The sequence below is a fragment of the Furipterus horrens genome, unplaced genomic scaffold (assembly GCF_987537825.1).
Source record: "Furipterus horrens unplaced genomic scaffold, mFurHor1.1.pri manual_scaffold_5, whole genome shotgun sequence".
NCBI classification, from domain to species: domain Eukaryota; kingdom Metazoa; phylum Chordata; class Mammalia; order Chiroptera; family Furipteridae; genus Furipterus; species Furipterus horrens.
Window position 1 is genome coordinate 118,705,663 of NW_028327175.1, and position 23,815 is coordinate 118,729,477.

Below are 23,815 nucleotides of genomic sequence, written 5' to 3' on the forward strand. Positions count from 1 at the left end.
ACATGTGGCAGAGACTCTTCCACATCAGAGGGCTCTTGATGTCTGGTGCTGTCCCTGCCCTGGACCTCACCCTCACTAATAGGACGTCCCACCTAGGGCCTTCTTTTGGCTGACACTGCTTGTTTTCCCCTAAACTGCTCCGGGATGAGAAAAATGGTTTAACTGACTTGAAAAGACCAACAGGTACGAGATGAGGAAGTAGATTTGGTCATTAAAGGTGAATCGGCCTTGGTCCTGAGAGGATACAATCTCCCTGCCAGACCCAGCTGCTGTCCCTCCCCTCTGTGGCCCTGTCCAGGGCCAGTGTGCAGGGTCTACAGCGTCCGGGTGCCTGGGGGGCGGGGAGGGGGCCAGGCGCCATCCCACAGCACCTCCCCCCGGGGCCATTCTACATCACCACTTTTTCTGGCCCCCAAGAGGCAGCCAGCAGGTGCTGCCAGTAGGTCTGGCTCAGGTATGGGGGGCCTCTCTCTGCAAGAACTGGGCTTGGGGTCCCCTCCTGAGAAGAGCCACCAGATGACCTGGTAAACACCCTCAGCCCCTGCTGCCTCTGGGTCTGTGGTGGTCTCAATCCCCTACCCCAGACGGAGAGAAACTCGAGGCAGAAGCCATGGCGTCTCTGTGTTCAACACTCAGCAGAGACCAGTGCCAGGAGGAGACATGAGCATTTGCTGAGAAACTGATAAAAATCATCTGGCTGCATCACCCTTGCCCCCAACCCCTACAGCCCCACTGTGGGTCCACGAGAGGCTGAAACCTTGAGGACACATGCAAGGAGTGTGCTCCCCAGGGGTCATGACAATAGCTCCGACTCACACTGAGGGCAAGTGTCCCTGCGCCCACCTACCTGCTCGTGGTACTCGATGCCCATGCTCAGTGTGTTGGTGAGGATGGCCACCATGATGCCGCGGTTGAAGTACTTGCTGTCCACGATCCTGCGCAGCTTGCCACTGATGGTAGCCCACACGCGGACAAACCTGCCACGCTTGCCAGAGGCCATGTGCTGCTGTACCCGCCTTCGTGCACCACCCTGGGCTGGTGCGTCTGCTGTTGGCATTGGCTGCGTGGGGTCACGGTGGTCCCCGTGCCGCACGTCCTGCGTTAACTCATAGACCATGTTGCCATCTGAGTCTCCGCTCTCTGAGTCGCTGAACTCAAACGCAGGGTCTCCCAGGGCACTGGCACAGTATGGACAGTCCTTCAGCTCGCAGGTCAGTGTACCCGACTGAGGGCTGGGCAGGGGGCAGGGCACACTCAGGCCCGAGAGGCGGCTGGGGGCCTGGCCCAGTCCTGAGGGGTGAAGGCAGGATCAGGCCACTTAGCAGTCAACCTGGGAGTGCCTGGGCCCCATGCCACGTGGAGGCTGCTGTAGGGTGAACAGTGCACACCTGGGCATACTCATACCTAGGAGCACACACACCCCTGGACACACTCACATGCACATCTAGCCACGCACGTCTATACCTAGGGACACACACATACACCTGGCACACTCATGCACACCCTATATAGGTGTGCTCCGTTCACATACAGGAGCAGGGACACAGAGAGGCAGAACAGCTCATCTGTCCTAGGGCCACACCATCCAAAAATGTAACGTGAGCTACTTCCTAGCAGCCATGTCAAATAGGTGAAATTAACTTCAACGCTGCATGTGACATGACACATGTCGACCATTACCATTCTGACGTGGATCAGACATGAGAATGACCAAGGAGTACTCTGTACCGCTTCCTCGTGTTCAGTTTCTGGGACCTGGGTACACATCGTACCCAAAGCTCTGGCTTAGACTCACTACTGCTCAAGAGCCCACGAGGCTGGGGCTGCTTAATGGGTAGTGCAGGACTAAAAGTAGGTGTGCTGTGACACACACAATGGCCATGGCACACACGATGGCCTTGGCACATACCCCTACCTGTGCCAGGTGCACCGTGGTCTAGACACGACCACACCACCTGGGAGGGCCTCACAATCTGCACGGGGCCCAGTGTCTCTTTCATCCACAAGTCTGAGGTGGGTGAAGCAGAGGCCCCAGGTGGGAGAATGGTGAGGGGCACCTGGGCCCCTTCCCTAACCCTTAGAGGCACTGTAACCTTAACTCCTCACCATCCCTGTGCCTCAGTATCCCCACGCAGAAGGGGGCCCCTTCCCTCTTCCAAGACAACAAAAAAGGTTAGGGTGCAGGGCCTCCCTGGAAGGCACACAGGTGGGGACAACCCTGGGTCCCATCTCACTTTCAGCAGAACGAGGCTAGGGTCCTTACCATATTCCCCAACCAAATGCTGGATCTTCTCGTAGGGGTCATGGCTGCTCAGGTTGAGGGAGCTGTGCCCTCCAGCTCCTGGTGGCTTACTGGCTCGCTTCCCCTTGGGCCCAGGGCTGGCACCACCTTTGCTGCTACCACCCGCTGAGGGCAGGATGGTGGGGTAATTCATGGCGCCCAGCCCCATGGCCAGCTTGAGGCCAGTGGCAGGGGCTGTAGCTTGTACCACCTGGGACCTCCCCTGAGGCCCTTCCACATGGCAGTCTGCATGGTACATGCTGTGTACTGACTTGGTGTCGAGTGGTCCAGGGTTGGGCAAGGGTGGTGAGGGCTGCGCTCTAGCCCGTACCAGCCTCGTGTCTCCGGTGCCCGGCTCAGGGCCGGGCCGGCGTGGGCTGCCGTGGCTGAAGTGGTAGTGGTGATGGTGGTGGTGGTGGTGGTGGTGGTAGACCAGATGGTGAATGGAGGATGCATGTCTGCCTGCCTGCCGCGGCTTGTGCACCAGTGGCCCTGCCAGCGCGCATAGAGGCGCAGGCCACACTGCTTGACTTTCGTAGCAGCTGCCCGGCTCTGAGTAGCTGGCCAGTGTGCTGTCGTCGAACAGGTAGCCGGCGCGCTGCTCCTGCATCAGCTGGTTCTCCCGCTGCTTCGTCTCTGAGAAATGTATCGATCACCACCAGGCACAGGTTGATCATGAAGAAGGAGCCCACCTGTGGCGGGCGGGCGATGTTGAGCCTTCCAAAAGCCCATCCAGGGCCTCGCTCACCAGGCTGTGTGCCCCAGGGAACTGGGGAAGAGGGGACACAAAGACCCATCTGCCCCGGAGGCCGGACCAGTGGCTGTGGTTTCTACATAGCAGTGATCAAGTCCCTAATGAGAGAAACACTGGGGCCTACTGTGCACCGCCCATTCCAGGGTCCAAGGGTATGGCTTTGAGTGTGGCTAGTGGGAGCGCCCTATGATGGTGGCGTCCCTGCTGTTTTGATGCTGAGTCCAGTGTCTGGGAGAGTCGGCGCATAGTAGGTGCTTCTCATTTATTTGTGGACAGATGGAGGACACATGAGGAGACCCTCCTTCCCATCATCTGTGAGGCTTGCCCCCTTCTCCTCAGGTCTGTCCTTGATGAGACGCTCTCGACTGTGGCCACCCTGACCTTTCCAGTAGGGCCTTCCTCTGTGACACGGTCACCAGGTGAGACTCTCCTCTGCTCATGATGATTATCTGAGATAAGGATGAACATCTGCCTGTTCTGCTCACTACAGGGCCTTCACAGACCCTGCCTGAGTCAAGCGAGGGACACCCCTGGGGCCACGTACACTGTGGAGGGCTATGACAGGGAGGTCATGTGCAGAGTCCTGATTCTTCTGCAACCTCTAGACAGGACCTGGTCATGGGAGGGTCTGGCGTGCTCTCTGAGGTCTCCTGGAATTGCGCTCTCCCCTATCACCCACACTGGCTTCTGTCCTCCCACACCTTCCCAGTTCCTGCCACTGGGGGCCTGAGTGGAAGCCCTGCACCCCACATGGGCCCTCACCTGCCTGCCCAGCAGCCCAGGACAGCCATGGGTCTCTGCTACACCTGTCTTGTAGCTCAGCCAATGCTGTGACCCACGAGGGAAAGCAAAGTCTGGGATGGTGCATGTTGGGGGCACAAGCAAGCTCATGAATGGACCCTGGGGGCCAGGACGACATCTACTAAGGAGCTTATGATCCAAGATTAGCTGTCACAACTCAGAGGCACCTCAACCCACCAACGCCCATGGCCCTGAAAACCTTGCCCTGCCAACTGGGAAATGCCCAACGCCCCGTACTGACAATAATGAGCAGAATGAAGTAGATGAAGTTGTAGAAGGAGTGGGCGTCCATGACATAGTACATGATGTCCACCCAGCCTTCCAGTGTGATCACCTGTGTAGGGGGCTGGTGGTTAGACACACAGATGGCCCTGGGAGGGTGGTGCTGGTAGTGTGGCTGGCCTGTGTCCCCTCGGGGTCCTGCTGAGTGGCTGGATTAGAGTCATCTCATCTTGCCTGTGGATGCAGAGAGTGAGCTCTCACCTCTACCTGCCTCGCCCCCAGCCCCTCCACAGGTTGGGAAAAGAGAAAGGGAGCTATGGGCTGCAGTTCAGAGAAGAAGCTGAGATCTCATGATTCTCCTTCGTATGATTGGGCTCTGACTATAGCTAACCCCGTCAAGCCACTTTGCTCTAAGAAACCACCCAGAGAACAGTCCAGAATTTTACACCATATTTACTGTATTGAGGAAAAGGAGAGAAAAACATTAGAGGTAAAAGGGAAACTTACAGTGCACCTCCAGGACCCATTGAAGGAAGGAAAGGCAGAAAGAAGAGAAAGAAGAAAAAAGGAAAAAAAATAGTAGAGAAGACAAAAGGAAAGAGAGGGGGCAACAATAAAATTAATCGAGGAAGAGACGAGGAAAAAGAAGAAAAAAATGCCCAATCATCAAAAAATCTCTTGAAAACTATCTCCTGCTCTGTACCGGTCAGTGCGATCCCACACCTTGCTGGACATGCATTACGGTTAAGGTGAGTTCATACATCAACACATTCAACAGGTTATTTACATTTCCCTGCTTCTCCCCAGTCTACATGTCATGCTAGGTCCATCAACATTTCTTCTGGGAATGAGCAAAGTGCATTTTTATTTCCTATGGCGGGGGTGGTGGGGGTGGTGGGGTGGGGTGGAAGAGATGGGACCTAAGTTAATTTGCATACGGGTCATTTGCATATGTCAAAAATCCAGGCGGGCGGTACAGCCGCTGCCATGTTTCGACAATGAAAGAACAGAAAGTGTAGGCAGCACAAATGCCATGAAGGAACTGCGCTGGAGGGAGGAGCCTTTTGGGATGAGATGAGCTACCAGGCTCGGAGCTTGCACAGCCGCGGTAGAAGCCGCACTTACTCCCGGGGGTCGCACCGACAGGACCGCCATGTTCTGACACTGCCCAGTACCAGTGACCTAAAAACCATCCTTGCAGACACATGCGCTTTCATGTGAACGAACGTGGGACCAGTAACTGACATTCTGAGATCACTCTAAAATCTTAACAGATTTTCCATCACACTAAAAGCAATTCATTTCCTGTATCATTTCCAACATTCTCGCACACCAGGCTAGGAAGCCCAGCCTTTTGGCTTCTGTTGTCCCAAGTACACATACATGTGGTTGATTCTACCTGCTTCACTTTGCAAGTCCAGTAAAGCTGACTCAAGCTACATTTTAAAGTCATAGCAGATTTTTCTCTTTTTCTGGCACCAACCCAATCAGGTATTCTTAGATTTATATAGTTTTCAATACTGTTAGGATATTTGGCCTCTGTTACCACACTTCTAGTGAAATTTCTGAAATCACACCTGCTAACAGAACATCTCTTTATTATCAGTGAGACTCTCTGAAGGGAAGTGGCATGCCATTTTTTCCACTTATCCTTCCAAGGAAGGGAAGAGTGGGAATCTTAAACAACTGAGAAAGTCTGAAACCCGAGAGGGCAAAGGGGCCGCACTTAGAAAACGAATGCCTCCCAAACCCACAATAGACTCCCAGCTTGGAGCAAGACTGCCTTAGACAGGACAGGTAGTTTTCTACCATTGATCCATCTGTTATACTCCCTAATTTATATAAGTGCTTAATTTCTTTAAGTCAAATAAACAGAGTTCTTTTCATCCAGTTCTGGAGAATGCATCCCAAGGGGCTGCATTAGGGGATCAAATTCCTTTTCCTATAGCTGGCACACTTACACATAAGACATATAAGGCAAACGCAGACATACACACAAAGAAGAAAATGCAACTCCTGCAGGACAGAAACTAAAGGGGGTGGATGCTATGATCCTATAATCTCTAACCCACCAAAAATTCCATCAGTGACCCAGAGTTCCCTAGCAACCAGACCACCAGACCAGAGGTGGTCACCTGAGGATGTCCTCCGTTGCCCTGCAGGAGGTCCTCGACTCTCCAGAGTTAGAGCTAGGTTGGGCCCTGAATCTGGGGTCCCAGAGACAGCTCCTGCCCAACCAACCTGAACCCTTCCAACAAACCTATACCCAAAACTAACCTTCTGTTACCAGGGAGACCGGAGTCAGGGGGCCTTTCCTTCCCTGGTTCTTGCTTGGATGCAAGAGAAGAATTCAGTCGACACATATAGTGGAAATGAAATAGTAAGTTTATTTATGAACTACCCTTGAGCAAAAAAGGCTACAAGTAGGCACTCAACTAATTCTGAATGCACCAACTATTGGGGTTAGGGGGTTATATACATTAGCTAGCTTCCAGATGCCCCTCCTTCTCCCCCTTCTAGACCTTGGGATCAGTATACAGTTACAAAGGCTTTCCTTCTTAGCTAGGAAAGGCTTTTTGTCTTAGTGAAGTCACTTCAGAGGCTCCCTTTCCCAGCACAGAGTCTCAGGGACTCCCTTCCTTCTGCGCTGTCTTTGCTTGCGATGTTTGGAACACCTGGCAACCTTACTGGACCGGGCCAGGACTGCTCATTTAATGGGTGAGATGTGTCTCCCTCCCCCTCCCTGCCTTGGTTTACTATCTATCCTGCCTAACACTTCCAACAACCCTGTACCCAAAACGGGAATAGGAAGACTAATTAAAGCGACAACAGGGGCTGACCTACTTCCCTCCACTCGGAAGCTCTGAATGACATGGGTTCAGGTGCCCACTCTGCTTTGCTGTTGAGAAGAACCAGGCAGCTGTTCTGCGGTCAGCACCAAGCAGGAGTCTCCTACAGAACAGATTCTCTGTCCAGTGAAGATTCAGGTAAGTAAGGGCCCGGACGAGCTGCTGCCGCAACTGCTTCACCAAGCAGCCACACCAGGCTGAGGGGGAGCCCCTTTAGGAGAGTCCCATCTGAGTCACCAGATTTGTTACTGAACTCAAGGGGTTTGCCTCTTGGGATGTTCTGTTCAAGAATGACCTGTGGTTGTTGTTGGATAGTTTTATTTACTTGCAGCAAGTAAAGGAGACAGGGGACTCACACCCAAAGCTCTGTCCCCCTGAAGGGGGGTTTAGCCATTGCTTATGTACACTATTTGGTTAATTACACATTGATTTCTCCTTTGCAGTTGGCTACACTTATCAGGTTGGGTTCCAGTCAAGCTCATCCTGTTTACAGCCATGTCTGCAAAATCCTGTTACATTTTAACCGACAGCATGAATAGCATTTAGTAAAGACCATCCAGACTTTGAGACCCTTTTCCAATGTAACACCAAGATCATCAGCTAGATGCTCTAACTCAGCTCCTGGGGAAACTAACCTGAAGCCCCAGTTCCTTCTCTCTGGGCTCTTAGTGTCAACTCAAATTTGTCTAGGTGGGGAGGGGAACCAGAGAGGCGGTGGGGAGAGAGAGAGATGCTTACACATGTGCACACATGCACCTTGTACACATAGACCTGGCCAGGACACCCGATGTCCCGCGTCACCACTGCCCCAAGCACAGGGGAGAGGGGGCAAAGGGCAAAGCCAGCCCCGGGCATTCTCCTTGGCCCAGGGCTTGCGTCTGGGCCAGCACCCTCTGGGACCTGCATCTCCTTACCCAGCCAGTGGCAGGGTCCAGCCCTGGAACCAGGCTCCCCATTGACTGAGACACTGCTGCTGTTGTCACTTAGGTCACCTCTCCTGATGGTGGTGCAGGTCTTGGCACCCAGTGGCGGCTTGGGGCACATGAGGCATCTCCCAGCGTCTCAGCCACACCCTTCTTGGGCGAAAATTGCTGCTATGAGCTGGGCGAGGGTTGGAAGGAGGCGAGATGAAATAGGCTGGTGGAGGTGTGCTGGGAGAGGCCCGGGAGCAAGCCAGAGGGAGCAGTGGAGATGGCTTAGCTGTCCTGGACGTTTTCTCCTGGGCGGAGCCAAGGATGCAGAGGGCCAGCTCAGGAGTAAAAGTCCAGAAATTAGGTAGAAGGAAAGGACACCCACCAGTCTGAGGGTCTCCCACCACTCCAGACCCTGCGTGTGCAGACACAGTCATCTGCCACACTCCCAAGGAGCAACCCTTTTACAGACGCGATCTGCTGTGAGGTTCGTGAGGTTTGGGAAGATCTGCAGGCTGGCCTGGGATCGCACAGCGGGAGATCACAACCACAGGCTTCGTTAATATTCCTGAGCTGAAGGTCTGTGTGCTCCAATGCTCGGTCACAGAAAATTACTGGTTTTGGGGGGGAAGAATGGGTTGGGGTTCAGATATTTCAAGACAAATATCTTTAGAAAAAGGCTTCCATAATTTAATAAAAAAGAAATCAGCTTTAGTGTGTACATCTTACATACGCACATAATTAAATTTCACCGATTTTAAGCTCACAATTTGAGGGGGGCAGGTCTAGAGTAACCCAGGTCCTCTGCCTCCTGGGTCCCCAGTGCCTTCCCTCATCCCCACAGGAGGGGACTTCAGGGCCTACAACTGTCTTAGGTCAATTTGCCTCCAGCATGGAGATCCACTCCTCCCACCTGCACCCCATGACATGGTCTCCTGCAGGGCTCTCAGTGACCTCAGGGTTCCAGGCCTGCTCTCGAGCAAGAAATTCTGGAAACCATCCTTGTGGTCCCCTGGGTGACTCTGCGACTGGACTGGTTTCCGTGCCCATTTTACAGGCCAACACACGGAGGGGTGTCGCACCCCACAGCGCCTCCCTCTCCTGGCTTTGGAGGGATGGGTCACCTGCAGCCCAGTGAACGCGGGCCACGTGGGCCTGCACAGGGGCCCACTCAGGCAGACCTCGCAGGCACAGAGGGAGGGCTGTCCCCCGCAAAACCCCACAGGCCAGGCGGAAGGCCAGCTTGACGCCGATGAGCAACACTCACTCTTATCTGTCACTTGCCGCTGGCTGAGTTCCTCAGATCCCAGGGCAGGATAAGGGGGAGCCAGGGCACCCAGCCTCCTCCCTGCTTCCCTGCTCTGGGGGGGTCTCAGCCCCAGCACTGCCCATCTATCCTTCCTTCCACCACCACCGGAGGAGGCCGGTGGCTTCTTGTCCCTCAGTGTCCTCCAGCACAGCCTGCACTTACAGAAGTGTAAACATGCTTGTGTAAGGTTAGCAGTGCAAGGAGGTCACCCCACAAGCGTCAGCAGCAACCGCAAGAGCGTGGGAAGGGCGTGAGGGAGGAAGAATGGAAGTGTCCCGATCATTTATGTCTTTCACGACCTCGGGAGGGCATGCATTCTGGCTACAATAAAACAATCAGAGAGGAGGGAAAAGGAGGAGGGTTAGCATCTTCCCCATCACAGTTCCCACAGCAGTGAGGGCGCAGGGTGAGGGCGGGCAGAGGCCCATCCCACTCGGGTCTGCAAGGCCTGCACTGCAGGGAGAGGGTCTGCTGGCTTACGGGACCCCGTCCAGGAGGCACCCAGAAACGCACAGCAGCCTGACGCAGAAGACCAACAGGCTTACTGACATGAGCGGTGACAGGGAGGCTCGCCCAGTGACCAGAACATCCAAGAGGGTGGAAGCGTTGGACGTGGGCCTGAGGGCGTCGTCCCCAGTATCGCCGGTGGACAGATGTCCCCTTTCCTGTCAAGGGGAAGGGCTTCAATTGCGAAAGGGGCTCCCCACACCAAAAACCATAAAAACGCTAACGAAAACCTTAGTGAGATGCCACCCCACCGACCAGTACGGCAGGTTGGAGAGGGTGACGAAGCGCGGCCCCCACTGCTGGGGTGCGGTGTGGAACACATCTATCTGGCTGTGGGAAATGGAGGGTGCGCGGGCCCCAACCTCAGCCCCCTCGCTGGCACACGCCACAGACACTCCAGGTGTGCGCAGCCATGGGCAGACGTCACAACATGGTGCTCGGTGAGACGGGAGGCTCAGAAGCGTTACGACCGACCCCTAACAGAGATGAGAAAACTGGGCAGATGCACGACTTCCTCATGGCCGCGCACCCTGTGGCCTGAGAGGCCGGGGGCGGTGCTGTGGAGGGAGCGGGGAGGGCACTGCGTGGCTGGAGGGACGTGGGGCGACCCCATTGCTGGGCACCTGGGTGCCCCTGGAATTATCTTTTAAATGTTTTGTGTTTATTTCTGTGTCCTGAATACGCGTGGCTGCTCACCAAAGGAACCCCAGCCCTGGGCGCCTGGGTCTGGGACGGGACTGTCTCCATGGCAGTGCCCAGTGCTGGGGTCAGGGGGACCCACAGTGACAGACAATGGCTGTGTGGGCTGCTTGGGGTCCCCTCCCCTCCCGCTGCGTGACGCCCCCAACTAGTAACACAACCACAACCATGTGTGCTGTCCATGCACTTTAATGAGGAGGGGTGCCCACCACCGGCCCACTGAGCTGAGGGTGGGGACGGCGGGCAGTTCTGGGCAAGAAACAGGAAGGTGGTGAAGGCGACACCTGGCAGGAAGCAGTGGTCTGGGGACAGGAGGGGGCTGGGTCCCCCACAGCCCCAGGTGGCAGCCCCTGGGACGGGCTCAGAGCTTCTTGGGGACGTACTTGTGGATCCAGCCCAGGTAGTGGGTGACACGCGTGTAGATGCCGGGCCTGTTGGGCCGGGCACAGCCGTCGCCCCAGCTGACCACACCGGCCTGCAGCCAGGTGCTGTTGACCTTGCAGGCCAGGGGCCCTCCAGAGTCGCCCTGGGGAGGAGAGGGGTCAGCAGTTGCTGGAGAGGCTGGGGCAGGCGGGGGCTTCGGGGAGGAGAAGGGCCCACCTGGCAGGAGTCCTTTTTCTGGTTCCCGGCACATATCATGTCGTCGTGGACTATCTGGATGTTGTCCCCCGTGTACAGGCCAGTGTGGTATTCCGCGTCACAAAGGCTATTTTCTACGATGGGGACCTTTACCTGCTGCAGGGGGTACGGCGGTGGTAGGGGTACTGGGGGTGAGAGGAGAGCAGTCAGCATCGGGGCGAGGCGATCAAGCCCTGAGCTGTTGTTGGGACTTTGCCACCAAAGGCAACCCCAGAGCTGGGTCTTGGGTGTGACCGGTCCCCACTCCCCCAAGCCTTCCAACTGTCCCTAACGCTCACCTCCATTGTTCAAATCACCCCAGCCTGTTACCCAGCACGAGGTCCCAGGCGGGAAGGTCTCTGAGGCAGGGGGCAGAGTGACCAGCTGGACGTGGCTGGAGATGCTCACGGGGTCCTGGAGCTCTAGCAGGGCGATGTCTGCCCCGTTCTGAGCTGTGTAGTAGTTGGGGTGTAAAAGGATCCGGCTGATGGGCAGCAGCCTGTCCCGATAATAGAGGTGCTGCTCCCGCAGCTGCACCCTCAGGGCTGCGGGATCTGCGATGTCCCTGGAGAGAGGGGGCACGTACTCAGGGCTGAGCAGCCTCTGGACTCCTGGGAGGGAGGGTGGAGCCCCACGCCCACTTCCCACCCACCTGGCCCCATGGACACTCACGGTCCAACGCAGTGTGCGGCGGTCAGCACCCACTGGGGGTGGATGAGGGAGCCCCCGCAGATGTGCATCCAGTACTGACTTTTGACTCTCAGGCTCACCTGCCAGAGCCATTTGCTCCCAGGGGCCTCCTGCCCCCCAACGATGCCCACTCTCTCTAGGGCCTGGCTTGGGGCTGGGGCAGAAAACACCCTCAGGACAGGGCACAGCTTGGCCCCCGGCCCACACAACGCTGGGCTTCTGTGAAGCCACCCACGCACAGTGGGGCCTGTGGGTGTGGGGTGAGGGGCAGGGACAGGCCTGCGCTGGGTCAGGACTCACCAGGGGCCGCACGGACCAGGCTCAGCAAGAGGGGCAGTGCCAGCACCAGCAGATTCAGCATCTGCAAGGAGCAAGGAGGGGCTGGGGTCTGCAGGGCATGCGGCGCAGGATGAGTCGAGGGCCCTGGGATCAGGGGTCAGCCAGTTCAGGACTGGCGTGAGGTCCTGCTGCTCCGCATCTGAGGCTCAGCTACCCAGTGCGCTGACACCCAGATGTTGGGGTCTGTAGGGCGCCCTTACCTTGGCTGCTCCCCGCTGCTGTTGCCCAGGCCACTGTCCCCTCCCCATTTATCCTTCCAGGCCAGGAGGGGGTCAGAGGGGGGTGCTCAATCCTCCAATCCAGAGTGGAGGAAGTGGGCGATTCAGACCCAGGGTCTTGTTGCCACCGCCCGGGATTTTTTGGGTGGTCCAACGATGTCCATATCTCGGTGGTATCTGAGCCGTTACGCTGATCACAGTGGTACCTTGTTATCTCGGGATCTGACTGGCATCAGCACAGGGCCTGGAGATGGACGTGACAGTGAGAAAACAAGCGGCTAGTGACAGCCTTGCATCACTCACTGCCATCCAGGTGGCTCCTCCTGTGGCCTAGGGGAGCCTCAGACAGCTCCCTCCCCTGCCCAGACCCCAGCCTGGCTCTAGGGCCCACCTGTCCCTGGCTGGCTCCAGCAGCATGTCCCTGGTGGCCAAGTGCGGTCCTGTTCCTTTCCGGATTTTGGGTCAGCCGTTTTCCCTGTGACCTCAGTTCTCTGATGAGGTCAAGAAAATGAATTGATTTTCCAGCGTGTGCAGGTGTGTGAGTGATGCTTTTTTACAGTATGACGAGTTTGGGCCCAGCCTCTGGTTTTTCCACAGAAGCATCTAGTGTTTCAGCACATTTATTGAAAGAACACCCTTTACCCACTGAGGGGTGAGGGGACAGAGACATTGGGGAGGGCAGGTTGGCACAGAGACTGCATTCCCGGGGTCTGCGCCGTCGGCGGGGCTCTGTGGGGCCCGGAACTGTGTTTCTGTACTTCTCAGAACTCAGTGGGCTTGGCGTAGGTCTACTGCTGGACTCCCCCTCAGCTCCGTTGATCTCTTTCTCCCCACAACTCTAGCACGCTGCCTCGTTAATTTGCTGAGAATTTCTGTTGAATTGAAATGGCTGTTGAATTTTGTAAAATTTGTTTTCTGCATCTAAGCGTATGGCAATAGCTTTCCTTTTCTGGTCTCTTAATATGGTGAATCACATGGTCTGATTTTCACATGTTAAACCAACTTTGCGTTCCTGGGATGAACACACTGGACCACGATGCGTCGTGCTTTCCGTATTTTGAGGAATTCAGTTTGCTAAGATTGGGTTAAGGATTTTGGTGTCTGGTTGTGGGAGGGATATGGGCCTATAGTTTTTTCTTATAATGTCTGGTTTCCTTATCCAAACTTCTGGTCATATTGTATCATCTAGATCCCTTATATGTCTCTAAATTCAATTTGCTAATATTTTGTTGAGGATTCTTGTGTCTGTGTTGATGAGGGATATTGTAAGGTCTCTGATTGATTTTGGTATCAGGGTAATCCTGACCTTATAAAAAGGAGTTGGTGGGTGCTCCCTTCCCTTCTATTTTCTGGAATAGATTATATAGATTTGGAATTATTTCTTTCTTAAATGCTTGGTAAATTTCCAGGAAAATCATCCGGGTTTGAAATTGCCACAAACTCAGTGGTATAATGACACATTTACTTTCTTATGGTTCTTAGGTCAGAGGTATGATGTGGGTCTCATGGAGCTAAAATCCAGGTGTGGACAAGCCTACATTCCTCTGGGAGGCTCCAGTTTCCTGGCCTTTTCCAGCTTCTAGGAGCCCCCCCCAATTCCCAGCTCCTGGCCCATCTTCTACCTTCAGAGGCAATCCTGAACATCTCTCTGATTGATTTCCACCCTCACACCTCCTGACCACAGCTGGGAAAGATTCTGTGATTTTAAGGACTCATGTGAGGACATTGGGTCCACCTGGATAACCAGGACAATCTCTCATCTCAAGACCATCGCCTTAGTCACGTCTGCAAAAGCCCTTTGCCCCACGAGCTCCATAATCACCAGCGCAGGGGGTTAGGAGGACGATATCTTGGAAGGGCCGGCTGGCCTTCTGCCTCCCACAAGCATAATGGGCTGCAGGTGGGGAGGGGGATCCCAATGCTGGAGGCTACTATAGGTGGGACAGGTGGAGGCCCTAAACTCCCTTCCTGTGGGGACCTGGGCATGGCACTAGGTGCTCCAGGAGGCAGATGACCTGTGTTCCTGCAACTCACTCCCATCCCCCCAAACTGGGCAATACCAAGCCTCCAGGGCCTGGATTGGTGGTACCATTATCACCTTCATTCTTCATCAGGGCAAATGTGGAACACCCACTTTTGAGCTGAAGCTCTGGGCCAAGTGTTGGCGGGAAGAAGAAAAGTCTGTACCCTGAGGAGCCTCGTCCTGGCAGGTCATCAGGCAGACTCCTCCCCGTGTCTCAGTTTCCCCATATCTAAGAGGGGATCACTGACCTAGAGGGCCTCTCCCACTCAGCCTGTGATTTGGAGCTAGGCGGTCAGGGAAGTCCTGGCTCTCTCCCAGAGCCCCCAAACAACTCAGTCACCAGGTTCTGGCAGGACAGAAGATGGGTGGGAAGAGCTTTCCTGGGCCAGCAGCTGGCGCTGCAGTTGTTGATCTGTGGTGGAGACCACGGGACCCAGGGGCGGGTGAGGGGACAGGGGCATTGGGGCGAGCAGGTTGGCACAGACTCCAATCACGGGGTCTGAGCTGTCCGCCGAGCTCAGTTGGACCTGGAACTGTATTTTTGTATTTCTTGTTTTTAAATATCCTTTTACGTTTTAGGACAGGTTTAGATTTATACCCTGCACCCAATTCCCCTCTATTATTACCATCTCACAATAGTACGATTTATTTATTAATGACTCAATATGATACATTTCATTAATGAAAAACCCTGGTTTATTTGAATGTCCTTACTTTTTCCTTAATGTCCTTTTTCTGCCCCAGGATCCCGTCCAGGCCGCACGTGACATCTAATCGTCTCATCTCCTTAGGTCCTCAGGGCTGTGACAGTTTCTCAGACTCCAGGCTCATCTTGTATATTTCCTGCCTCAGTCCTAGAATCAGCTGTTTCTCCAAGGACCCTGGTTCCTTTCTTCAGAGATGCTGTTAGAAACCTTGGTCTGGGCACTGGTGAGCTGGTTGCTCGTGGGGTGTCCTTGCCTCTAGGCCAGTGGTTCTCAACCTGTGGGTCGCGACCCCTTTGGGGGTCGAATGACCCTTTCACAGGGTCCCCTAAGACCATCGGAAAACACATATATAATTACATATTGTATTTGTGATTAATCACCATGCTTTAGTTATCGTTGGGGGTCGCCACAACATGAGGAACTGTATTAAAGTGTTGTGGCATTAGGAAGGTTGAGAACAATTGCTCTAGGCCCTCAGCTGACAGGATGAGCAAACGCGTGTGCACTGACTGTGTACAGACACATATGCATAGAAATATCTTCATAGGTAGCCACCTGTAACTTCAGACTTGTGGCTCCATTCTAATCCATCACCACAGGGATCCCTCTCGCCTCCTCCCATGCTTGTCCAGAACGTCCCACGCCCATAGGGAGGACCCGGCTCCCAACAGCCTCCCTCCATTCAGTTCACTGTTCACTCCAGTGTGGCTGTCAGCAGTATTGGACAGTAAGCCCCGTGGCACTTAACTCTGTCACCCACAGCATCGTGCTGTGTGCTCTCCCTGAGCTTTTAGTCTTGCGCTCCCACTCATTCCCCAAGTGACATAGGTGGGCCCCTTTTTTCCGCACCCCATCCAGTGAGCTTGTTTCACACATTTGTCATACAGGGAGATGGTTTATCACCTTCTGCATTTTTGTTTATTTTTATTGCCCGGTGGTATTCCTTTGCAGGAATGTAGTGTTACAGAACCCCTGGGCTGCTCCAATTGAAAACACACCCACGGGCTCTTTAGTTAGGGGTCCGATTGCCCGCCGCCAGAATTACAACACTTAATACGTTAGCTGAGTGAAAAGAAAATTGTTTATTTAACAGTTACACATATCCTTGCCTCCCCCCCTACCAAACCTAGCCAGTTTTAGGAAGGTCAGAAACACCGTTTCCCTACTTCCCAAACTCAGTTCAGCTTTACCAGCGGCTGCCAATCATTCAATCTGATTGGGGAGGTCCTTTCTGTGCTGTGGTGCCCTTCAGCTCTCAATACAAAACCGCCGGGATTCTCAGCCTCCTTGCAAACTGTCTTCTTTCTGTAAACCGCGTGGATCTCCTCTCCTTCTCCAGAGCACCCCTGCGAACACCCGCCAGCGAGGGAGACAGCCCCAGAGCGCGCCGTCCCTAAAGTGTTCGCAGCTGCCTATATATCCCTGACTGCGTCCTCCGACGCAGTGGGTGTTGCCAACAGTTCTGACCATTCACAGAACCCCACGTAGGCTCTGTGTGCTTTCCATACCGTCCCCTGGTTCAAGACTCCTCCCATCCACGTGAGGCCTTGGAAGCAACCAAGCAATTCTGCATAATGAAAGACACCAGCCACCAGCCTCAGGCGTGTGGAGGCATTCTGAAAGCTGCTTCCTTCTCCCCATCCCCCAGCCGCAAACTCCGGGGATTTTTGGACTCCCCTGTTTCTGTAACAATAGTGGTTTGGATCTAATGAACTCCTTCAGTTTTATTTTGTCCTGGAAGCACTTTCTCTGCTCTTCTATTCTGAATGACAGTTTTGCTGGATAGAGTATGCGTGGCTGTAGGTTTTTGATTTTCATTACTTTGAATATTTCTCGCCAGTCCCTTCTTGCCTGCAGGGTCTCCCTTGAGAAGCCAGCTGATAGTCTAATTGGGACCCCTTTGTACACGATTCTTTTCTTCTCTCTTGCTGCTTTTAAGATTCTCTCTTTATCTTTAATTTTTGACAATTTGATTATAATGTGTCTTGGAGTGGTTCTCCCTGGGTCCAGTTTTTCTGAAACTCTCTGTGCTTCCTGGACCTGTAAGTCTATTTCCTTCCCCAAGTTCAGGAAGTTCTGCTTCATTATTTTTTCACACAATTTTTCAATTTTTAGTTCTTCTTCTTCGCCCTCTGGCAATCCTATAATCCGAATGTTCGTTCACTTATAGCTGTCCCAGAGGTTTCTGATCCTCTCCTCACTTTCCTTACTTTTTGTTTCCTCTTTCTGCACTGGTTGACTGTTTGTTCCTTCCCTATGTTCCGGTTTGTTGATTTGATCTCTGGATTTTATTTCCTCACCACTTGTCTCGTATGTGTTTTTGTTCCTTTCAGTGTGAGTGGATTTCTTTCCTTCCCTGTCCTGTTCCAAATCTTTTGTTAATTCTGTAAGCCACCTTATAACAATAGCTCTGAACTGATCCCCTGAAAGGTTTCTTATTTGATCGTCTGTCAGGTTCTTCATCTGCTGCCTGGTGAGCTGCGTCACCGGGATTTCAATCGTTGTCTGCTTCATTTTGACGGATTTGTGTTTTGCTTTGCTTCCTGGGCAGGCTGTGGGGGGCGGAGCCCTGTGTACTCGTCACTACCCGATAACTGGCGGCAATCCTGACCTTTTTCGCCGCGCTGTGGCACTTTGTGTGGGGGCGGGGGTCCAAGATGGATTCCTGCCGTTATTCTCCGCTGGAAGACCGGGATCCGTCCTCCCGCCCTCTGGGCCTCACCTTCCGATGCAATGGGGTTGCGAGCTGCCGGGGCTCGACTGCAGCCAGGATTGCTCCCCCTGCCACTCTCCCTGCTGCTGCCGCAAACAGCACCGCCCGACCTTTCCATTCCGGTTCCGATTTCACCCCTCCTACCCGTCCAGGCGAGCACCGCTGGTTTATAACTTCATACGTTGGGCTTCCATGTAGTTTTATTTTCTGGAATTTCTGGCTACCTTTTGTTTTAAGGTAGTTGTGTTCCTTTCTAGTTGTAGAGGGAGACCGAGCGTGTCCGTCTCAGCCTCCACCTTGGCCGGAATCCCTTCCCATCTATCAATTTTTGATTCCCCTATGCCTTCCTCCAGGTCATGATGATTTTCTGCTATGGTTTTTCCTGGATGTTTTATAGTTTTAACGTCTACATTTAAATGTATGATCCATTTTGAATTAAATTGTGTATGTTACGGGGCAAGAGTCAAGGCTCATGTTTTTTCCCACATGGATTACACAATTGTTTCAGAAATATTTGTAAAGAAAGCCATACTTTTCCTCTCTTGAAAATAATTGATCCTTCATGTGTGGGTCTCTTTCTGGACTATTGTTTCTTTTTTTAAGTATATTTTATTGATTATACTATTACAGTTGTGCCAATTTTTCCCCTTCCTGCTCTCTGCCTGGTTACCTCCCTTCCCTCCAGCAGTCACCACCCCCCCCCCTCCTTAGTTCATGTCCATGGTGGTGCATATAAGTTCTTTGGCTTCTCCATTTACTTTGCTATTCTTAACATCACCATGTCTATTTTGTACCTAGTAGTTATGCTTCTTGATCCCTGCACCTTTTTCCCCATTCTCCTCCTTCCCCCTCCCCATTCATAACCTTCCATATGATCTCCATATCTATGGTTTTGTTCCTGTTCTAGTTGTTTGCTTAGAGTTAAAAAAAAAATCATTTGTTGATGGCTGTGAGTTTGTTGTCATTTTACTATTCATAGTTTTGATCTTCTCTTTCTTAAATGTGTCCCTTTAACATTTTATATAATAAGGGCTTGGTGATGATGAACTCCTTCAGCTTTACCTTGTCTGGGATGCACCTTCTCTGCCCTTCCATTCTAAATGATAGCTTTGCTGGATAGAGTAATCTTGGTTGTAAGTCCTTACTTCTCATCACTTTCACTACTTCTTGCCAGCCCCTTCTTGCCTGCAAAGTTTCTTTTGCGAAATCAGCTGAAGTTGTGCGAACTCCTTTGTAGGTAACTCTCTTCTTTTTTCTTGCTGCTGTTAAGATTCTCTCTTTATCTTTAGCCTTTGGCACTTTAATTATGATATGTTTTGGTGTGGTCCTCCTTGGGTCTAGCTTGTTTGGGACTCTCTGTGCTTCCTGGACTTGTATGTCTATTTCCTTTGCCAAATTAGGGAAGTTTTCCTTCATTACTTTTTCACATAAGTTTTCCATTTCTTGCTCTTCCTCTTCTCCTTCTGGCACCCTTATGATTCGTATGTTGGTACATTTAAAGTTGCTCCAGAGCTTCCTAAACTTCTCCTCCTCTTTATATTTTTCAATTCCTGTTTCTTCATTCTGTACTGGTTGATGCTTTATTTCTTCCTTATGTTCCAAGACATTGATTTGAACCCCAGCTTCCTTTCCTTCATCATTGTTTCATGTGGATTTTCCTTCATTTCACTTAGCGTAGCCTTCACTTCTTCCCTTATGCACTTGCCATATTCAATCATTTCTGTGAGTATTGTTATCTCCAGTGTTTTGAACTCTGCATCTGTTAGGTTGGCCATCTCCTCGTTGCTTAGTTCTTCCCTGGAGACTTGATCTGCTCCCGTTATTGGACCACACTTCTCTGTCCCCTCATCTTGACAGGCTCCTGTGTTTGTTTGCTTCTGTGTCTTAGGTGGAACTATGGCACCTGTTATGTTCTAAGGGGTGGAGCCTTAGGTATTCATCAGTGCCGGGTGACCCATTTCACCACCGTGTGGAGCTGTATGTGGGGAGGGGTCAGAGAGGAAACAATGCCGCTTGCTTGCACTCGCCCCTTTTCCAGTCACTTCACCTGCTTCCCATATGCGACTGATGCCCCTCTATGTTGCCCTGGTGGTGGTTCCCAGAATGAGTGGCTTTGCATACATTCTAGGACCATGGGGGCCCTCTAAAGAGACTCTCTTGAGAGACCAGCAGTTTATTCTGCCACTGCAATTCCCACTGGTTATCACAGCCAGAAGCAATGAGGCTTTATTTTCTCCGTGCTGGAACTGTGAGCTATGTGGTCTGGCCTGGGACTGGGATTGCTGCCCAGGTGTCCCTCCTAGCTTTTATAATGTATGACCGCTCTTTCCGCCAGCAGGCCATAGCCACTGTCTTGACACCGCCACCACCGCCACACATTGTCCTTTCTGTTCTGGCTCCCCATCTGGTTGAGTATCGCTTCTTTTATCTTTGTTTGTTGGACTTCCATGCAGTTCGATTATTTTCTGGTAGTTCTGGGTTTTTGTTTTGTTTTGAGGTAGATGTAATCCTTCTTATGGTTGAGGAAGGAGGTGAAGTGTGTCTATCTACACCTGCATTTTGGCCGGATCAACTATTGTTTCATTAATCTATGCATTGTCCTATGCTATTACTGCACTCTCTTGATTACTGCAGCTTTATATTAAGTCATCAAGGTCTCGGCATGTGGTCCACAAGTGTGGAAGCCAGGGTCATCATGTGCAGGTTTGTTTGTTGGAGACTTCCACAGTGCAGGGCTAGTGATCCCACTTCTCTTGCAGCTTCTCACCGCAGAGCCTCTGGAGCCCCCTTACAGTCTGCAGGAGGTGGAAGTCACCATTGTGGACACAGTGACCTGCAGCTGGGACTATCCTGGCCCAGGTTACCCCAGAGGGGCAAGGCAGAGGATTGGGGCTCCCCAGTTTCCTGGCTCCTCAACCCACTCTGCCTGCAGGACAACTCCAGAGGGCATCGGGTTTACCAGGTGGGCAGTATTTTGATGCAGCCTTGTCCCTGCCTCTGTACAGAGCCTGGATATCTCTCCCTCCCTCTGGACCTCTGACCCTTGGCCCCATAATCCCCTCATTCCTCCTGGAAGAGCAACAAGGGCATGAGGGCATGGGCTACATGCCAGGTTTGGAGGAAAAATAAGTACAGCAGCCCTAGCTCTGGCTCAGTACAGTATCTCTTTCCGGTGGGGAAACTGAGGCTGGGGTGGTGCAATCACCTGCCAAGGTCACATGTAGGAATCTGCTGACTCAGCATTCCCCATCACACTGTCCATTCTCCATGACCACTCCCACAAGGGTGGATCCACTTCTTTTTTACCCTTTTAATTGTATTTGATTGATTATGCTATTACAGTAGTCCTAGTTTTTCTCCCTTTGTCCCCCTCTACCCAGCCCCACCCCCCACTCCCACAGGCCACCCCCATACCATTGTTCATGTCCATGGGTCATGTGTATAAGTTCTTTGGCTACTCCATTTCCTGTACTGTACTTTAAATTCTTGTGGCTTTTCTGTAACTTCCTATTTGTACTTCTTAATCCCCTCACCTCTTCACCTGTTCCCCTACCACCCATCTGGCAACCATCAAAACGCTCTCCGTATCCATGATTCTGTCTTTGTTCTCGTTTGCTTAGTTTGTTTTTTAGATCAATTGTTGATAGATATGTATTTATTGCCATTTTATTGCTCATAGTTTTGATCTTCTTTTTTTAATTATATGAAATGTTAAAAGTCTCTTTAACACATCATCTAATAATGATTTGATGATGATGAACTCCTTTAGTTTTTTCTTGTTTTGGGAAGCTCTTTATCTGACTCTTGATTCTAAATGATCTCTTTGCTGGGTAGAGCAATTTTGGCTGTAGGCCCCCATTTTTCATGACTTTGAATATTTCTTGCCATCCCTTCAAGCCTGCAAAGTTTCTTTTGAGAAATCAGTTGACAGTCTCATGGGAACTTCCCTGTAGGTAACTATTTTCTTCCTCTTGATGTTTTTAAAATCCTCTTTTTATCTGTAACCTTTGGCATTTTAATTATGATGTGTCTTGGTGTGGGCCTCTTTGCATCCATCTTGTTTGGAACTGTCTGTACTTCCTGGACTTGAATGTCTATTTCCTTCACCAAATTAGAGAAGTTTTCTTTTATTATTTTTTCAAATAGATTTCCAATTCCTTGCTCTTTCTCTTCTCCTTCTCACACCCCTGTGATGCAAATGCTGGACCTCTTGAAGCTGCCCCAGAGGCTACTTACACTATCTTTGCTTTTTTAAAATTCTTTTTCCTTCCTGTTTTTTCCCCCTTGTATGCCAAATCATTGATTTGATTCTTGGCTGCATCCACTCTACTGTTGTTTCCCTGTAAATTGTTCTTTATTTCCTATAGCGTATCCTTCATTTGTGACTGGATCTTTTTTATGCTGCTGAGGTCCTCACTAAGTTCCTTGAGCATCCTTATAACCAGTGTTTTAAAATCTGCACCTGATGATTGCTTAGCTCCATTTTGTTTAGTTCTTTTTCTGGAGTTTTGATCTGTTCTTTCATATTTCTTTGTCTCCTCATTTTGGGAGGCCTTCTGTGTTTGTTTCTGTGTGTTAGGTAGAGTGCTATGACTCCCTGTCTTGTTAGTGTGGCCTAATGTAACAGGTGTCTTGTAGGGTCCAGTGGAACAGCCTCCCCTTTTACCCAAGCTGGATACTTGAGGAGCGTCCTTCATGTGGGCTGAATACACCCTCCTGTTGTAGTTGAAGCTTGATAGCTATTGGCAGGTCTATAGGAGGGACTTACCCAGGCCAGTCAGCTGCAAGGACTGAGTGTGATCACTGACCACCAACCTCTGACCTCTGTGGAGCATCAGCTGTGCAGGGGCGGGGTGGTGGTGCTCTGACGTGGTCTGTAGCTGTCCTCTGGGTGCGCTGGCCCTGGGCTTCCCCAGGTGGTGCAGGCCAAGGGCAGCCCCCACCTGTGTTCTGCTCGGGGCCACCCTGCCTGAGCCATAAAGCAATCTGAGATGGCTGCTACTTGTGCTGGGCTTGGAGATTCCCAGGCGAAGCCAAGCTGTGAATCTAGACTGGCTGCTGCTAGTGCTGGGCCTGGGGCCACTTAGCAAGGAGTATAGGACTGGGGTTTTACTGAGGCAGCTGTTGCTTTTTAATAGTATTTAGGAAGTTGTGAAACATGAGACAAGACCAGCCGTTCATGTGGAAAAGTCACAGTTAACAGTTTCAGTGGGCCTGTAAGTTGGGTGGGATGGAGTCTGAGGGGATCTCAGGGCGGGGCCAACAGTGTTAGCCATGTCGATGGAAATCTCAGATATGACACCCACCTGCAAGCTCTGTGGTTCTGTGTGGGGAGGGCTCAGGACAGGAACAGTGGCCCCTGCCTCCCTTTCTGTCTGGAAGAAAACTGTCCCCCAACCCCCACCTCGATGTCAACACTTTAGTTCCTACCTGTATTCCACTGGTGCCTTTCAAGCTGCTACCCTGGTGCTGGAGCTCAGAGGGAGTGAGTCTGAGTAAGTCTGTGTGTGGGTTCTTTAAGGCAGAGGTCCCCAACATTTATGGTACCAGGGACCGGTTCATGGAAGATGGGGATGAGGTGGACCAGGAGGCAGAGCTCAGGTGAGCTTCCTATGGCTGGGTTCCTAACAGGCTGTGGACTGGTATCAGCCCATGACCCGGGAGTTGGGGATCCCTGCTTTAAGGGGAACTTCTTGGGACTCCAGAGGTTTCTTCTACCAACTCAATCCCCACTTGTTTTTGCAGCCAGAGTTATGGGGACTTACCTTCTTGGCACTGGTACCCTGGGCTGGGGGGCCTGCCGTGGGGCTGGGACTCCTCGCTCCCAAGATATCCCTCCTGAGTTTTTTCCAGTACACGTCGATGTGGGACCAGCACGTTTCACGTCTCTACCCCTCCTACCAGCCTGGGTGGATGTGATTTTTGTAGTTGTCAGACTTCCATTCAACTCGATTCCTGACAGTTCTGAGAGATGATTGTTCTATATTTCCGTTGTAATTTTGAGGAGGTTGAGGCAAGCTGTGTGTACTTAATGCCACCATCTTGACTGGAAGTCCCGGATCTACTTCTCAGAGAGTCACAGCCTGAGTCCTGTAGTCCCAGTCAGACCTGCCACTCAATTCCCTGCCCTGCTATGACCAGTGGTCAGGTGAGGGATAGGGGGAGCAGCCAGTG

General features: G+C 52.1%; 1 protein-coding gene and 1 pseudogene across 1 annotated transcript; both read right to left on the reverse strand.

The window, feature by feature from the left end:
• Window positions 1-964: 964 nt before the first annotated feature.
• Window positions 965-5,213, reverse strand: LOC150009506 (voltage-dependent T-type calcium channel subunit alpha-1H-like; annotated as a pseudogene).
• Window positions 5,214-10,506: 5,293 nt separating this feature from the next.
• On the reverse strand, window positions 10,507-12,259 carry LOC150009507 (tryptase beta-2-like). Its single transcript, XM_090279180.1, has 6 exons — window positions 12,181-12,259; window positions 11,942-12,002; window positions 11,624-11,795; window positions 11,251-11,516; window positions 10,934-11,097; window positions 10,507-10,859 (listed from the first exon to the last, which is right to left on the reverse strand). Exons 1-6 carry the CDS (start codon window positions 12,226-12,228, stop codon window positions 10,695-10,697), a joined length of 876 nt encoding a protein of 291 aa, XP_090135306.1. The 5' UTR covers window positions 12,229-12,259; the 3' UTR covers window positions 10,507-10,694.
• Between the last annotated feature and the right edge of the window lie 11,556 nt (window positions 12,260-23,815).

Coding starts and splice junctions, on each gene's coding strand:
- LOC150009507 (XM_090279180.1), bottom strand. CDS start 12,228: ATGGGGAGGGGACAGTGGCCTGGGCAACAGCAGCGGGGAGCAGCCAAG. Junction 12,003..12,180: donor AGCAGCGGGGAGCAGCCAAG/GTAAGGGCGCCC, acceptor TGCTCCTTGCAG/ATGCTGAATCTGCTGGTGCT. Junction 11,517..11,623: donor GCCGCACACTGCGTTGGACC/GTGAGTGTCCAT, acceptor CCCTCTCTCCAG/GGACATCGCAGATCCCGCAG.